The following is an 18,050-nucleotide window of genomic DNA, read 5'->3' as shown; positions in this document are numbered from 1 at the left end:
TGCCACTCAGCTTGGGTGTGTGTGTGTGCGTCTGTGTGTGTGCGTCTGTGTGTGTGCGTGTGTCTGTGTGTGTGTGTGTGTCTGTGTGTGTGTGCGTCTGTGTGTGTGTGTGTGTGTGTGTGTGCGTCTGTGTGTGTGCGTCTGTGTGTGTGCGTCTGTGTGTGTGTGTCACTGCATTCACATTTCTCCACTTCCTGTAATCTAGTGAAGCAGTAAAATAGTCAGTTGCAGGACTTGTAGTGTGTGTGTGTGTGCCCGTGCATGCGTGTGTGCGTGTGTGTGTGTGGGGAGTGGTTAGAGAGCACATGCAGATGAGTGTGTGACACCACAGTCATATGATCAGCAGATGGCTGCTGTGAGGCTTCGGTCTGAGTGTGAATGCATTCGATTCATGAGAACACGTGTAAACAGTTGCTGCTGAGGAAGGACGTCCTCACCAAGTGATCCGGTCCAACTTTTATAGACATTTTATACATTTACAATCTTATATTTTGATTATATATTAAAATAGTCCAGACACATTTCTAGACGTGTCTGGACGTACTGATAGTACCAGTGAGTGTCTTCATGGACTGGTGCAGTCATGCTGGGACAGGAAGGGGCATTCCCAAACACTCCTCCCAAAGCTGGGAGCATCACATTGTCTGAACTGGATTGTAAGAGTTGCTTTCAGCGGAGCTGAGGGCCAAGCATAGTGCTGGTGTGCTTTAGATCACTGCATCTGAGAGCTGGTATGGAAATCTTGGATGCAGCTGCTCAGCCACAGAGACCCAGTCCATGGAGCTCTCTGCACACCGCCCTCAAGCTTCTCTGAAGCCTGGAGGTTACGAGTCTGCAGAAGGTCAGATCTCTGAGCACTATGCACCTCAGCGCCCACTGACCATGATTTTACGCAGCCAATCACTTTGTGGTTGAAATGGTGTCATTCTCAGTCCAGTCCACTTTGTTATAATACCAGTTACAGTTAACTGTGGAGTATTTAGTCGAGTTGTTGCACAGGTTGCATCCTGGCTCGGTACCACACTGGCATTCACTGAGCTCCTGAGAGCGACCCGTGTAATTGTGAAGTGTAATTTTACTTGTGGCACTCCAGACACTGGAGATCATAGCTAGCAGCTATGCAGTGAGCTGTATGCTAGTATGCCTCCATGCTCACTATTGTCTCCATTACTATTGTCACTGCTATTATTAAGCGGCCTGTCCAACTGTTGTTTGGGTCTTCATGCAGCGTACATGGATCAAAGACAGGAGGATTCTGCTCTGAGGGGTTTGTGTCGTAGGCACTGATTGGTTCACCGCCAAGGCGTACACTTCCTATGATAACCCAGCCCAGGTCAAATCTCCCGGCATCAGGCAGTCGTGAGGGTTGTTGTTCTGTCAGTGGATTTTATGTACGCTGATATATTCATCTCTGCACGTGCAGACTGCGAGGACGCATTACTGCGCCTGGCTTAGAAATGAGAACCATGTTCAATTAAAGTAAAAGTTCAGGATAAAAACGTGTCTTCACTGCTCTGACAGCGGAGCAGTGAAGACCAAGTCATCAGCCGCTGGAACAATGCTTTAAATAACTAAACCACAGTGACTCACTATATCAAAGCAACATCACAGAACGACTCCAGAGACTGACTTATATACCACGACGTTAGAGATGACCTCGCTCAAACTAGATACATGTAACTCAGATAACCAAGTTAAAATGAATAAAATGACCGTTTCACAACTAAATCGATGTAAGAAAGAAATCAGCTCAGTTTATGGATAAAAGGAAAAAAATAATCATGACTATTGTTTGCAAACCTACAATTTCCAACCTTAGATTTGTGACACTGACAGTTTGTCAGAACTAAACGACGCAGCCATTTGCGATACTTACAAGAGGCTGCTTAGACCCATGAGAAGTGCCTTTTAAATGAGCCATAGAAGAAGAAACCCAGCTTACCACAGGAAGTTAAAAACTACTGTCATGATGCCATCACATCAAACTGGTGAGGCTGTGTTTAACCAACAAAGACAGTGTGGCTGTGTTAAACTGTGGTTTGGGCTGCCTTTGTCTTCATTTAAAACAAAGAGCATAAATATGACAGAGCAATCCCTTACAAGCTTCCATACATGATGAGGGAGTGACAGACCCATGGTGTAGGTGTCACAGGAACAACAAGGAGCCAAGCTGTCCTAAGAGAACCCTGACAGGCCCCCTCCACCTCAGTTAATCTGTCAGTGTGAACGTACGTGCCAGTTTGTTGTTATGTGTTTAAACTAATCTGGTGGCAAAAGGAAAGTTTGAAGCCTAATCTTAAAGCAGAGATCGTGTCCGTGTCCCAAAGCGTCAGCTGTTTCCACACAAGTCTGAAAGTTGGAGGCTCTGCTACTCTAGGAACCACAAATACATCGACAGCGTGAGAGCGAGGTGCTCTGTTGTGGTAATATGAGGTCTTTAAGATAACACGGCCCTGATCATTCAAGACAATGGACAAGTCAGATTTAAATCCTTTCCAGATTCAACAGGGAGCCAGAGAAAGAAGCCGAAACAGGAGAAATAGGCTCTCTCTTTAGTCCCTTTCAGTACTGTTATATACTTTTATGGAATTTTTCTAGCACTTTACAACCCTGAGCAGCCTGTGCTTGGGCGAGGCTTTCACGTGTCCTGTACCCACACTGATAATGGGTCCCATTCATCAAAAAAAATTGCATAAAAAGCTTAATATCTCAAAAAGTATGAAAGTTATCAGCACCAAAAGATATAGCTGGCGTTAGCAGAATGAGCAGAACAGCTTAAAGTTTGAATGGTGAAAATCGGATAAAAACTGAGGGAGTAGTGAAGCGGCAAAGAAACGGAGCAACTAGAATAAGGTAGAAGAATAACGAGAAACAGGAACACAACAGTGTGATTGGCTCACGGCAGCAGTGACTCAACTCTTGCTGACATCATTTTAAGATTGTAATAACAGACTTTGGAAACCCCAGTGTTTCCGTTTTTATTGAATAGTATCCCGTTTGTCTCACTGCACTCTGAAATGAAAGCACAGCACAAATAAACACCTGCAGTTAAAAAAGAAACTACGGAATAAATTTAGATTTCATTTTAGACCAAACCGTATTCTAACCTTTGACTCATCAGTAGCACCTTTGGCAGATAAGAGCTGAACACAGCCGAGGCTTCTGTCTACAACAGACATCAGATCTTCTCCCACATCTGTAGCAGAAGTTCCCATAAACGTGGACCTCGTAGGCTGCTTTGCTTTCCCTCTTCTGTCCAGTTCAAACCAGCTCGATGGGGTTTCAGTCTGGAGGCTGTGCTGGACACTCCATGTTTGCAAGCTCACAATCTTGTTCTTGTTCCTGAGGTAGTTCTGGCACAGCTTGGACTGATGGTTTGGGTCATTATCTTGCTGTAGGATGAACCCCCGACCAACTGGGTGCATACCAGAGGGTGCTGCATGGTGCTTCATGGTGCTGTGGTAGCTGTTTAGGTTCAGTCACTGACCCTGGATCAGCAAACAGCCCCAGACCATCACCCTTCCTCCTCCATGTTTGACGTTGATGCCACACACTGTGGAACCGTCCTTTCACCTTCTTGACGCCGTACAAAGATCCTGCACGATGAACAAAAGATTTCAAGTTTTGATTCATCAGTCCATAAAACCTTCAGTAGTCCAGTGTGGCTGTCTTAACAAGCCTCTTTGTTTTATTCTGGCGTCTGGCTTTCTTGCTGCAGCTTGAAGTCTTCACAGCTGAGACTTTCTCACTACGACCACTATGAAGCTGCTTGAAGCTGTTGTCCTGTGAGCCGCCGTCACACAGCTGCTAACTCTCAGAAACTTGTATGTAAGTGCAAAGCCTGATCAGCTTATTTGCCGAAATCAATTAACTTAAAAATGTCTGTGACAGTTTGCTGAAGTGTTTACAGACTGCACACAGCCGCCTGCTGCCAACGATCAGTCAGGTTTGAGGCGTACATGAGAGTGAAAATCCAATACCACACGGTAGAGTTACCAACCCTCTACATAGAGCAGTGTTTCCCAACCTTTTAGAGCCACAGCACATAGGAAATTCACACATCACCAAACAAAAATGTCCCAAAAAGCAAACTGGTCCCTGCCTTTGTCTTTGTCCCCTGAATTGGTCCCTGCGCAGCAGGCAAAGCGGGATTGGCTCGGTTTGTCCCCAGTTACCTTTCTTCCCTTCTTCTGACCACTACTCATGCTGGGCCTTCATCTGGGTTGGAGCTTTCTCCAGGACTGGGTCAGACTGACTACTTTATCTTTTCTAGGGACACTACTTCTTGCTTACAGCCGTTCACTTGCATGCTCTTCCTTGCGTGATTGACTGAATATTTAAAAAACTGCAAAGACAGTTCCCAAAGAAAAACGCAGCCTGAGTGACAGATTGTAAGAAGCTTTCTAATGAATTCAGTCACATTTCACACATATGAAGTAATGAGATTTGATTTGAGAACATTTTAGTGCTTCAGACTGCTGATGGAGAAGTTTGAGAGAACCAATGAGTACACATTAAGAACGACTGCTGTACTGAACAAACATGTCTGCTCAGATCATTGATTTAATACAGTTGTCTCCACGATACACAAGGGATTGATGCACTTGTATGATAATAAATCCCTGCGGGTCAGCAGAGCCATGGGAACACAACAAACGATTACAGCATCAGCCTTGACACATGAGCAAAAAACAATGTTTCATTGTGCTTCTGGGGAAAATACTCGTCCAGCAACTACAATCATGAACTGCAAGAAAAGACAAACAGCTCTAAGCAAAGGACTTTAGCATGAAAACTCACAGCACTGTCCCTATTTTACCACCAAATTACAAAACAGCTCAATGTAAAGACTCGGAAACCAGAAATAAAGACATGTGACTCTCACGGTTGAAGCTGTGAAATAAATCAGAGCAAACTGCAGGACAAAAGCTTTTTTACTTCTGAGGTTTGGTTTTTTGGACAACAGCAGACGAGGCTCCAAAAATAGGCAAGCTGGAGTTTTCTAAATCCTAGAAACAATAAACCAGAGCAGAGCAACAACACGCCCACACTCAGAAAGGACTGGAAAAACTCATTCTGTTTTCATTGGACAGAAAGAGGTGGGGTCCACACACATGTAAAAAACACAGGTCAGAGCGTAGCTGCCTGTGGGATTGATGGCATATACATGCACAGTGTGGACGCATGTTTCAGACAAACCGAGTCTGGTGTGAGTCTGTGTGTGCTGCTGACATTTAGAGGCGAGCCAGCGTGTAGGCGTGAGGGCTGCACTGTGAAAAGGACACACCATGTAACTCTACAGCAGGAGGCCATGACTGACATCTGTGTCAGGTTTTCCATGTGTGTGTGTGTGTGTGTGCTGACAAACAGCCAAGACAAGAATCGCACCAAACTCATGTCTACGATTATGCCCTTTTGATTGTTTGCTCATATTCACTGAGCTTCCTCATATAAGGAGCTCATCCTCGTGATGAAGTAAACATTTTTTAAAAAGGAAAAAATAAAACAAACCGCCTAAAAAGCTCTCAAGATGGAGATCTCGTAGCAGAGGAAAGGCTCAAGAGGCCAAAGTTTTTTCTGGCAGTGAACGTGTACGAACACACCTCCACCTGCGACTGACACAGACGGAAATGAGACTATCATCTATCTGTGCAGTTGACCATGTGATCCTATGCTTAATCATCGCTGACAAACATAAAACTGAGCTGCAGCGAATGTGATGTCATCAGTGCACAGAGTGACAACAGTTTGGAGCCAAGTGTCCGTCCTCAGTCTGAGTGTTTGTGTCTATGGCTCCGAGTAACTGGACAAGTTAAACATAAGAATGTGAAAAACAGCGATAAGATAAGACCTGGATTCTGCACCTTCATACAGCTAAAGCAGCAACACAAAAGGTCTTACTTTGATGTCAGAGGCTACCTGGTAGGAGTCCGTGCAGGTGCCTGCACACAGCCTGAAAAGGGCTTTCACAACTGATTGTTTTTCTGGCAGCATTGTTGATGACTTCTCGTTCACATGTGTGAACTGAACACACACTCCAAACAGTGAGCATGCCCAGCCCCTGCTGCTGCTCATTTAAGCTGCACAGGAAACCCTGTAGCGCTGATACAGCTGTGGGTCGTCAGCTCGTCAGTATCAGATGCTCAGCGACGGTGTTTCCTACCTTGTCGCTGTCTACAGTGTTCTGGGATGTCCTGGATGCAATTGAGATGGTGTCTGGTTGGCTGCTGCCGTCTCCCTGACTGTCTCCGTCTTCACCTCCCTCCCTGCAGAAACACACAGCACAACCAGGATGAATGTGAAAGGTCTTACTGACGAGGCTAACAATCATTTTTTACACATTTCATATCATTCCATGTCCTCTGTATGTCCTTTTGGTCCGATTCCCGTTCCACCCAGCAGAAACGGCTAAGCTAGCTCTACTCATGTGATGCACATGTGATGTCACAGAATGGGTTGCTGTTAAGTTACAGGACTTTATGTCTGTGGCACACTTTAAAATAACTGCTGTTTATCTGAAACCTGTAATTGGATCAAGACAACGACATGAATACAAACATTGGTCTTCATTCATCGTGTAAATTAGAACCCATTCACTTCCTCCTGCTTATCCAGTTAAGGGTCAGGGGGCCTGGAGCCTCTCTCAGCTTCCACAGGGCAAGAGGCGAGGCACACCTACGCCCAGTTTACGGCCTAACCCCACTAACTGCATGTGTGTGGACTGCAGGTACAAGCCGGAGTACGCCCACACATAATGCTCCACACAAACCCACGATATTCTTGCTGTGAGGCTAACACTGAGTCATCGCGCTCAATGGTTAAAATAAACGCTGCTTATTTCTCTATTTTTCAGCAGCTTCAGTCTTCCACATATCTGTGACGGTAATAACAGGACAGTCCTACCGCTCCCTTTGTGCCCACGCTTGTGTTTCTGTCACGGTGAATCCACGGTAAATGGTAAATGGTAAGTGGCCTGTATTTGTATAGCACTTTACTAGTCCCTCAGGACCCCAAAGCGCTTTACACATCCAGTCATCCACCCATTCACACACACATTCACACACTGGTGATGGCAGCTACATTGTAGCCACAGCCACCCTGGGGCGCACTGACAGAGGCGAGGCTGCCGGACACTGGCGCCACCGGGCCCTCTGACCACCACCAGTAGGCAACGGGTGAAGTGTCTTGCCCAAGGACACAACGACCGAGACTGTCGGAGCCGGGGCTCGAACCGGCAACCTTCATCCATCAATCTGTGTGCTACAGTGTACTATAGTAATCCCAGCAAAAGTATGTGTTTCTTCACCTTTTAGCATTATTCCTGGGTTTGGTCAGTGCTGGTGTTTTAGGCAGGTGAAGCGGCTCCTTAAGCGCCCCCTTCAGGTGAGTCATCCTCTCCTGGATCACCTCCCTGATGTTCTTAATCCAGTCTTGTTTAGCTTCCATACTGGATGCCTGGAGAAGTCACAGCTTTAATATCCCAGCTGATGAAAGCAGAGAGCCCAGACTTTCGTTTACATTTAATTTCACGTACTTTCAGCACAGTTTTATTATCAGAGGATGGGGTTCTTCCAGCCCACACAGCAAATTTACAAGGGTCGCCCTCAATGTGCTCAGTCACCCCCAACTCTGACGTCTGCGGGAAGAGTAAGGGAGGGGGTACAGTTAAAGCAACAATGGCTATTTCTACATGTATGTGGACACAAACACAGCGAGAACATCAGTCGTGGCTGAAACCACCCGCTCACCAGTAGTCTGTTCTTGTACTGGTACTTGGTTCTGCCAGCTGAGTCTTTGATCTCTTTGCTAAAGACCAAAGAGAACTCAAACAGGAAGAGGTGCCGGTCCCTACCCTTCCTGATGAGCGAGCGTGGATCCCAAACCTGAAAACTGTCCTGCAGGATCAGCTCACCCTGCACCTCCAGGTTCTCCTCAAAGCCTACAGAAGAGCCAAGCATGAACAACCATGTTTCACATCAGTGCTAGGAGGAAGTGTGCGAGGACGGTCTCTTACCCTCTAACATGGCGAGATGCATGGCGTCGTTTGCTCTCTTAGGAACGCTGAGCATCACCTCCAAACCGTCTTTGATCTCTCCCTTTCCCTCCTCGCAGCAGGACAATAACTCCTGCAGGAGGACAGGACGAGATGTTAAAACTGATGAAAGGGGATCGATCTATAAATATTTGCTCCATTTAAACCACACGTTCTACGAGTTCCCACTCAGCGCGTGGGCGGATTCACCCACACTGGTTCTGTTCACCTTTAGCAGTAGTTGGTACTTGGTGATCCTCTGGACCGGTTTGATGAGGTAGGAGGAGATTGAGTTAGCCAGTCCTCGTCTCTGCTGAATCTCCTGCACACAGCAGAAATGTGTATATTAAATGTTCAACGCTTGTAAACGTCAGTGCAACAGCACCATCTGCTGACAGAAGAGCAATTACACACTGTTTGTGCGTACAGGGAGAAATGACAGCATGCCACTGAGTCTATTTGTCTTCCACATGTGCTCGACAAATGAACCCGGCACGCTGAGTGTAACACAGCGAGTGTGTGTTGATCCAATCAGCTTCTTTAGTATAAAAACAGCGTCAGGTACACTGAAGGAGCTTTTAATGGGGTTAAAAAACCGTGACCATACTTTGATTTCCAAAAAAGAGGCCGATTGGTCCAGTCATGAAAAACTTGTAGCTCAGGCAGTAGAGCAGGTCATCTACTGATCGCAAGGTTGGTGGTTCGATTCCTGGCTTCCTCTAGCCTGCATGCCAAATATCCTTGGGCAAGATACTAGATAGCAACTTGCCCAAATTGCTATCCAATGCAGTATGGGTGTGAATGGGTGAATGCACAAGTTGAGTGCTCAGAAGAGTAAAAAAGCGCTATATGACATATTTAAACGATGCCTCCTCGGTGCGGTTCATGAAATAAAACATGTCACTCAGGCTTTTACAGCAAGTGCAGAAAGAGGACGATTGGTCGCCCGAGTTTAAAGGAGCCCAGAACGTGCCAGCTGATGCTGTAAAAATGCTAAACAAGCATTTGCAAATGAAACTGAGAAATCTGACTCGTTCTTAGAAAAGTACATCGTCATTTATAAAGTGAAGCTTCCTCCTCTTCATCAGAGTGTTTGGGAGCTGCAGTCAGCTGCTCTATGTTTTCACAAGCTGTTCAGAAACTAACTCAGCAAGTGTCCTGCATCGAAGCCACTTTAATATATCAAACATAAGACAGATGTTAGCTTCACAAACATGGAGATACAGATGTAACATGATTTTATATTTTTTCCCAGAACAATCAAACGTCAATCAAAAGAAAACAACAGGCGGGGACAAGAAGCGTCGATGGTGCTGTGATACTCACATCAAAGAAGGTGCCTGCGTGCTCCAGGATCAGCTGGCTGGAGTCTGGTTTGTTCTTGCAGTAATCCACATATATGTGGAACTTATCAGCCTGGAAAAGGAGAGGAGGCAGCTTTACGTCCTGCTTACACTTACAGCTACCTGGGACGCCAGTTCAGCTCAGTGTGACACGTGGCCACAGTGCAGGTTTGACTCACACCTGCAGTCCTTTGTCTTTCCCCCTCTCTCCCCACTTTCCTGTCTTTCATCACTGCTCAACCATCCAACAGCCGCATAAAAATGCCCCAAAATAACCGTGATAGAATAAAACAGCTGATACTGTGTGTGCACACTTTGCCGATGAAGGTTAAACAGATAAGAAGCATGACTGCAGGACAGTGTTTCATGCATTCACTGAGATCCTGTCTTTGCTCTGCTTTAATGGCTTCTTAAATGGCTGTTTTATTTTTTGTGTTGCCGTGTGGGCGCTGCTGACCTTCAGCTGCACCGAGCAGCAGAGCTGTAACATAAAAACCTCTCCACTGCAGCCACTCTGTGCTTTGGATGCTGCATTTTAAATCTTTTTCTTGCTTGTTCTGTTCCTGGTGAGCTGCAGAGTCACAGCTCCATCATTTCTTCACTGTGTGCCAGTTTCCTGTGAAGATGGAGGTGCCTGTAACTGCCCAGCATGACCTCGAGCACAGTCATTTGCTCACACTGTGCCCAATCCTAGCAGTGCTTCATGTGAACAGACCGAAGCCTCGCTGTGGACAGAAGCAGTCCTACCAGAACAGATACGCTAACTCGCTGACCACAGCGCCATCTTCTGTTTTGTTGCAGTATCACACAAGAATACAGCCTCCTTTCAACTTTGATGTCACAGCTGTCCTTTCTTCATATTCTGCTGACAGCTTTCAGGAGGTTTATTTAAGAGAAGAGGAAGTTTAGGGGCTAACCTGCTCTTTGAATGTAGTCCCAGCCTAAAATAACACTTACAATGTCGTCACTAGGAGCTACTTATGATACTCGAAAGCTTTCTGAACAGTGTTTCCACTGTGACTCTCACCCAGGTGACAAAGCAGTGACCCACGTCCTCTGGAAGCTGCTCATAGTTTACCAGCTCCTTTAGGAAAATACTGCAAAGACACAAACAAACAGACTGTATATTTTTACTGTAAATCACTCAAGTAACACAGACATTGTTCAGAATGGTGATATGTGAAACCTCCAGATGCTGTGAATGAGTTTAAAGCGTTGCTGCTCATTGAACTAATGCGTGGGTTTGTGCAGGGACCACAAAGAGATGAGACACAAATGAGTTTGTCGTGGACAGCTGGGGGGTGTGGCCCATGCATGAACACACACAGTATATTAACAGGGTTCAGAGCTCAACTGAACACACACACAGACAGCACATTCAGCTGCAGACCTAATCTAAACGTCACTCACTTGCTGTGGAAGTCATATATCTCCTGCATGTTACCAAATATGATGTGCTCTTTGTTAGCAATGCCAGGTGGGATCTCCTCTACACCGTTGGTCATCTCCAACAGGTACGTCTGACGGGCACACAGAGCCGTCAGCCACACAGCACAAACGTACTAATGTCCACAAACAAACTCGCTCGTTGTTCTCACCTCTAAACACTCCTGAAGGTCTCTGACGTAGGTCTTCTCTGTCTGCAAGAGCTCTGCCATGATGAACCTGAGACAGGAAAAGACTTGAGACTAAAACGCAAACCAAAGACTGATCCTCAGAAACACGTGACGGCAAAACGACTGAAAGCAGCACAGCTGTAAGGATGCATTCACGTCACGTCAGTGTGCAGACTTTGGTTTAGCTAACGTGTGACGCTTCCACAGACAGCAGCCACTCTAACAGAAGACAGCTGAAGTCACTGCAGTAATACCCCCACCGAATCTGTATGTATCATAACTTTGTGTTGTTTTCACACCCGTGACCTGTACAGGAGCAGAGGCGACCTCGTCTGTGGAGTGGATGTGAGTGGCTGCGATCGAACGAGGTGAACTACTGTAGTGACACATGATGATGACTCGGTCCTCCTTTCTTTCCAAACTCACTCTTTCTTCCTGGCAGACTTCCTCTTCTCCTCGTTGACCTCATGGTTGGGGTCACGCAGTTTGACCTCCGGGTCATCTGTCAGGCTGGCAGGGATGGTGTCCAGTTCCAGGTCTTTGTTGTCCTGCACAGAGAACATCATTTCTGCCAGTAATCAGAAGATGTTTCTGGGACTGCACTGGCACAAGTGTGTGTTGCTGTTTTCACCTCAGAGCTCATTCCCAGGCTCCTCTCCAGGCTCTCCTGGTATTTGCCCATCCGTGCAGAGAAGTCACGGTACCTGCGGTCCACCGTGCTCACCCAGCGCTTCAGCTCCAGCACGTGGGCGTGCCCCTTCTCCACCAGACTGTCTGCCAGCTGGATCAGCAGCTTCACCTTCTCCTTGGTTTGCTGCAGGATGTTGTCAGACACACAAATTACAGAAGCTGAGGAGTCGCTGATGTTCAGCATCCCTACGTGGCCCTTTGTGAAACACACTAATACCTTGTGGGACATTTGTAAGTACATCTTTGAATATCTCGTATCTGTTGTCAGGTCCCACTCTGTGTGGGCTCATTATGACCGCTTAAACATCCTTCTGCACAAAGATGAAACCAGTGGATGTAGCTGCTTCTCTTCTGTCATGCTGGAGATGATTCACTGCAGGTGTTCACGTCTATCTGTGGAGTGTCTGCATTTATCAGTAACTCCAGTTTTAGCAAATTTAGAATAGAATAGAATTCAACTTTATTGTCATTGCACATGCACAGGTACAGGGCAACGAAATGCAGTTTGCATCCATCCAGAAGTGCTTTAGTGATATAGATATATTACAACATATATTAGCAATAATATAGATATGTGAGTATATTACACTGGCTCCCTGTAAAATATCGAGTTTAAGATTGAAAGTTTTTAATAATATGGCGCCCTGTTATTTAAATGAACTCCTCAACATGTGTGACAAAAGAGCACTGAGATGCTCTTAGCACAACCAGGTCTGGAAGCACAGAGGAGCTCGGGCAGCAGCAGCCAGACTGGAAGAATCTGCCAGAGGAGACTCGTACGTCAGACTCGGTTCAGTCTTTTAAATCGCGTCTTAAAACTCACTTTTTGACCCTGGCTGACCCTGAGTACCATCAGGCCTGTTTGATGTTTTTCTTGTTAATTCACTGTCGTCTTATTTTTCTGAATTTGTTCCTCTATTGTTTTCTCTTGTTTTAACTGATGGTGAAGCACTTTGGTCGACTCTGTTGTTCTTCAGTGTGCTCTACAAACACATTTTGAGTTGAACTGTAACATTTTCCCATGTTTGACCAGGAAATCCTGCTCAGAGTGTTTAGTTTTATTAGAAGCAGTTAACAGTCTACTCATCCTCTAATATTAATCACTATTTTCACTATATTCAGATTCTTTCCTGATTTTGCACTCTTTACATGTTGAGGGTTGGTTATAATCATCCCTCAACTGCTTGAAAGCTGTGAGGTGTTGATGACCCAGCACCACCTCACCGCTCTGCTGTCAGACTCCCACGTGTGAAAGTGGAAAATTACCAAACAATTGATGCAAACCAAAACTTTAAGCCTAGTAAAGTCAAAAGTTTGGGCACGCCTTCTCCTTTAATGGTTTTTCTTTATTTTCATGATTATTTACATTGTAGATTCTCATTGAAGGCAATGAACACACACATGGAATTATGCAGTAAACAAAAAGTGAGCTGCATGAGGTCGTCGCCTGAAATGGTTTCCAACAGTCTTGAAGGAGTTCAGAGATGCTGAGCACTTGTTGGTCCTTTGCCTTCACTCTGCGCTCCATCTCATCCCAAACCATCTCCACTGGGTGTAGGTCAGGTGACAGTGCAGGCCTCCATCACTCTCCTTCTTGGTCAAACAGCTCTCACACAGCCTGGAGGTGTTTGGGGTCATTGTGCTGCCCTGACATGTGGCTGCAGGATGCTGTGGTAGCCGTGCTGGTTCAGTCTGCCTTTAGTTTGGAATAAATCTCCAACAGTGTCACCAGCAAAGCCCCCCCACACACACACACACCATCACACCTCCTCCTCCATGCTTCACAGAGGGAACCATGCACGTAGAGACCATCGTTCACCTTTTCTGTGTTGCACAAAGACACGGCAGGTGGAAGCAAACATCTCCAATTTGGACTCATGAGACCAAAGCACAGATGGTCTAAAGTCCATTCGTTGTGTTTCTTGACCCAAACAAATCTCTGCTTGTTGCTTTTCCTCAGTCGTGGTCTCTCAGCAGCTGTCTGACCATAAAGGCCTGATTCACACGGTCTCCTCTGAACATGCAGAGATGTGTCTGCTACTGGAGCTCTGTGTGGCATCTATCTGGGCTCTGATCTGAGCTGCTGCTAACTTGTGATTTGTGAGGCTGGTGACTGGGATAAACGTATCCTCAGCAGCAGAGGGACTCCTGGTCTTCCTTTCCTGGGGCGTCCTCATGTCAGACAGTTTCATCGTAGTCTTGATGGTTTTTGCGACTGCACTCGGGAACACATTCAAAGTTTTAGCAGTTTTCCGACTGACTGACCTTCAGTTCTTAAAGCAATGATGGGCTGTTGTTTCTCTTTACTCAGCTGATTGGTTCTCGCCGTAATATGAATTCTAACAGTTGTCAAACAGGCCTGTCAGCTGTGCACCAACCTGACTGCTGCACAACACAACTGATGGTCCCAACATCATTAAGAAGGCAAGAAACTCCACCATGAACCCTGACAGGCTCACCTGTGAGGTGAAACCTGAGAGAAGGTTTGCAGCGCTGTCAACAAAGAAAGAGTAGAGTCTAAAATATGAGACTTTAGAGTTTTTTACAGAGCTTTGCTACATAATTCTATAAATCTGCTTCAGATATTTGATGTCTTCAGTTTGTATCTACGATGCAGAAAGAACTAAAAACAAAGAAAAACCATTAAAGGAGAAGGTGTGTCCAAACGTTTGACTGGTAGTGAAGTTCAAATACAAATCAGAGTGTGTAGGGTGAACATCTGTCTGTTCACACACACACACACACACACACACACACACACACACACACACACACACACACACACACACACACACACACACACACACACACAGGACATACTTTGGCACAAAGTCTGAAGTGATGGTAGTCATTGAGAAGCTGCTGTGTTTCCTCGCTGCTGTCACCGGGTGACGTGTGCGTGGCCAGGTAAACCTCACCTGTCTCCTGGATCCAATCCAGTGCCTGCACACAACAACACAAAAACACCACACATAGAGTTGATCCTGCCCCTTTGTGTTAACTGTGCCTCTCATTCCTGGTGCCAGAGGATTGTTGGAAAAGGTGATCACGAGGGCAGTGGACCCCGGGGCGGTGGCCCGATGTCCATGATGCCATTAATGGACATAGAAGCGCTGAGTGGGCCGAGGAGTGACACAGCGCAACGTATGGTGACCTCTTGACCTCGTGGTCAAGAGACGGAGTGTGGAGATCAGGGAAATATTTTACAGCTACTATTCATAACCATCATTACCATTACATTAATGATCATTTCATTAAAGCATTTATTCAGTAGATTACACATGTTCTTAGTTATGATTATTACACCTATCACAGAGAGTCTGGTAAAAGGCCAGAAGCATCAACGGGCGGGGTGAGGCCGAGTGCATTTTGAGGTCGAGACACACACGCAAACAGTAGTTGGACTCATGTTTAGGTAAGAGTTCAAATAATAGTTTGCAAAAGCTTGTAGCTGCAAAATGATGTCTGCATAAGGGACAGTTTGCTCCAGGAGATAAGCGAGAGTTAGAAGATTAATAGGAAGCACCTGGCCTCGAGACGGAGAAGATGTCCTTTTAGATGTGTCGAAAGTCGTCAACAGAACATCTGTGCTTTTGAAACTTATGCATGTGTTGTATCTGCTTTGACGCATGAGGGGGCGTCATAAAAGTAAACCCTGATGGTATAAAAACAACTGCTTGTGTATCATTGGGCGGCGATCGATGCTGTCGGTGTGCAGTGTTCATCTCCCCACGCGTGTGTTCATTACAAATCATTGTTTGACCGACTCTCCAGGACCAATTGTTGTTTTTGTGCTCACCCTCAATATTTGAACAGTGGTAACACTTTATACTAACCAGTATTAAAAAGCTGAACGTTCATGAAACAGGCTGCTGCTTAACCATCAACGATCTTTATAAACCATTAGCAACATTTTAATTTATCTTTGTTGTTTTTGTGAAATCAAAATATTTGACATGCACAAGGTTTCCTTTAGCTTCTATCTTGTGATGCAGTATTGAGTCTCACACCACACTGTAGTGCTGAAAACAAACAAACAAACTTTACCCAAATCCTGATCTGCTCCTACAGCTAACCATGGTGCCCAAACCTGACAGCCAAGGTAAGCTAAAGAACTACAACGTGAGAGAAACAGGACACAAACTGTGCTTTCTAGGACTTTCCACCACTGCCACCCTCAACATAGACACCAATGCAAAACCTCCTAGAACCACCAGAGGGCGTCGATCCTCCACAACAGCAGTAACAGCAAACAGGTTACTTCGTGTCACAATTTTGAACAAAGCTTTGACCGATGATTTAGATCAGCAAACTATACACCGGCTACCTCATAAGTGAGTATAGAAGAACATCATTTGGATAATGATGCATTAGTTATGCTGAAATACAGGAGGTATAAGAAAGAGACTCGATGTTATTGCACTTTGAAACTCACAGTTTCAGCTACAACAACACAGTAAAACACAGCGTCCACAGCACCAGGCTGCAGCAGACATTCAGCCATTCATTTAATTTTCTTAAACTCAACGAGGATAAAACTGAAATCCTCCTTGTTGCTCCACAGTTTCCCTTCTCCTCGGGTTCAGAGCCTTGGTGTCATCAGACCGTTCACTATGCTTTAAATGTCACATCAATAATCTCACTGTTCTATTTCCATCTACGTAACATTAACAGATTACGTCCTTTTCTTTCCACACAGCATCCATTCTTGTCCACAGTCTCGTCCATAGTCTCCCGCATTGACTGTTGTAATTCCCTCTTGCATGGTCTCCCCCATAAACCCCTCCATCAGCTTCAACAGGTTCAAGACTGTGCTGCTGACATGATCAGCAGAACCCCTCCTACCAGCACATCACTCCTGTCCTGCAGGAACTTCACTGGCTCCCTGTGAAAATCTGGATAATATACAAACTTCTTCTGCTCACCTTCAAGGCCTTCATAACCTCGCTCCTGCTCACCTCTCTGCTGCAGGCTGTGGAAGTCTCTGCCCACATATAAGAAACACTGGTTCCAGTTTAAATCTCTGCTCATCTGTTCGAATCTGCATTTTCGCTGTGAACTTATCGTTTATTTTATCTTCTGCTTTTTGTTTTTCATTGTTCTTCGTTGACATTGTTCTATTATGTGTTTTACTGTGAAGTGTCCTTGGATGTCTTGAAAGGTGCTTTTAAATAAAATAAATGCATTATTATCCTCTCCCGTCCGCACTGCTCTGGACTGTCTGCAGCTGGTCTGACTCTGCTGCACACTTCCTGCTTTATTTGCTCACATCAGTTCTGGACCCTGTGTGCAGCTACGGCCCCTCACTGCTCTGCACAGCCAGCTACCTGCCCGCTGTAGCCCGTCTCATTGCCCAACACATCTTAACAAACAGCCAAAATGTGTGCAAACAACAAGTGTTGCTAGGCAACGCGGACTATAGTGTTAGAATGACAACCCTGTACGGCTCGAAGCACAACTGGTTGTATGAGTTTGAAAACATCCAAAATTCCCAATATACAAACACATATTTGAAAAAGTCATGAAATATGAAACGATGTGTTTTTAACAGCGTTGCATGAACTTAACTCAAACAGTGTTTATAGGTGCACTGCAAACTCTACTCATTCTGTGCAACGTTGTAATAATCACCCAGTGTTTACAGTACTAACCTTTGTCATTTTATTGTTTCATTACTGCAAATAACTATCAATGTGCTACTTATTAAAAAAGGTTACTATAAAGCGTTACCCAGAGCTACGATGAGCTGAGCGTTCGTTCTTTGGACTTCACACACTCACCTGTTTGGCGCTGCGTTCAAACACCAGATACTGCTGACACTGGTCCAGCCGTCGTTTCTTTAATGTCCAGAAGTGAAGGACTCTGTTCTCTCTCTGCAGCAGCTCGTTCAGAATAGCTGCGCACACCAACACAGATCAGGGACAATAATCACAGAGTTCATCCCTAACTGCTACACAACCTTCCTAACTTGCCTATCATGGACATGGACACACACATGCTGCATCAGCAGCACTGACCTTTAACCTGTTGCTCAGGTCCCCTGGTGTGACCGGCAGCTCCAGGCATGCTCACATTGTTCCTGTGAATGTACTTCAGAAACACCTCTGCATTCCTCCGGGCCAGAGTGCACGCCTGTAACACACCAACATCAGTAAACATGCTGCTTGTCTGTGCAATGTCTATGTGTTTGCTAATAAGTGCTCAAAGCTGTCAGGGACATCCAGATGATCAGACCAGATAATGTCCCTGACGCGCCCTTTCTAGGCAGGAACACCAGAAAACACCAGGATCCACAGAGGCTGGGTCTGAAACACCCGGTGTAAAGGTGCTGCTGAGACAGTCCAGCACCAATGTTCCCTCTAAGCTGCA

At 45.6% G+C, this 18,050-nt stretch overlaps 1 protein-coding gene across 2 annotated transcripts in view; it reads right to left on the bottom strand.

Annotated features, from left to right (window-relative positions):
- Positions 1 to 18,050, bottom strand: part of kalrna (kalirin RhoGEF kinase a) — a 146,774-nt gene that overhangs the window by 47,375 nt on the left and 81,349 nt on the right. For both annotated transcript variants that reach the window (XM_085434963.1, XM_085434964.1), the window contains exons 24-38: positions 17,699 to 17,813; positions 17,462 to 17,577; positions 14,502 to 14,624; positions 11,623 to 11,805; positions 11,418 to 11,539; positions 10,974 to 11,040; positions 10,786 to 10,895; positions 10,403 to 10,472; positions 9,359 to 9,448; positions 8,262 to 8,354; positions 8,015 to 8,126; positions 7,749 to 7,939; positions 7,535 to 7,636; positions 7,307 to 7,455; positions 6,164 to 6,266 (exon numbers count right to left, since the gene is read on the bottom strand). In XM_085434963.1, the coding sequence (XP_085291089.1) occupies positions 6,164 to 6,266; positions 7,307 to 7,455; positions 7,535 to 7,636; positions 7,749 to 7,939; positions 8,015 to 8,126; positions 8,262 to 8,354; positions 9,359 to 9,448; positions 10,403 to 10,472; positions 10,786 to 10,895; positions 10,974 to 11,040; positions 11,418 to 11,539; positions 11,623 to 11,805; positions 14,502 to 14,624; positions 17,462 to 17,577; positions 17,699 to 17,813 (1,746 nt within the window). The remainder of the gene's footprint in view (positions 1 to 6,163; positions 6,267 to 7,306; positions 7,456 to 7,534; positions 7,637 to 7,748; positions 7,940 to 8,014; positions 8,127 to 8,261; positions 8,355 to 9,358; positions 9,449 to 10,402; positions 10,473 to 10,785; positions 10,896 to 10,973; positions 11,041 to 11,417; positions 11,540 to 11,622; positions 11,806 to 14,501; positions 14,625 to 17,461; positions 17,578 to 17,698; positions 17,814 to 18,050) is intronic.

Source organism: Copadichromis virginalis, linkage group LG16 (genome assembly GCF_057382275.1).
Source record: "Copadichromis virginalis isolate Kocher_CV1m ecotype Utaka linkage group LG16, C_Virginalis_male_GT1.1, whole genome shotgun sequence".
Taxonomy (NCBI): domain Eukaryota; kingdom Metazoa; phylum Chordata; class Actinopteri; order Cichliformes; family Cichlidae; genus Copadichromis; species Copadichromis virginalis.
This window is presented reverse-complemented; position numbering and strand designations above follow the sequence as displayed.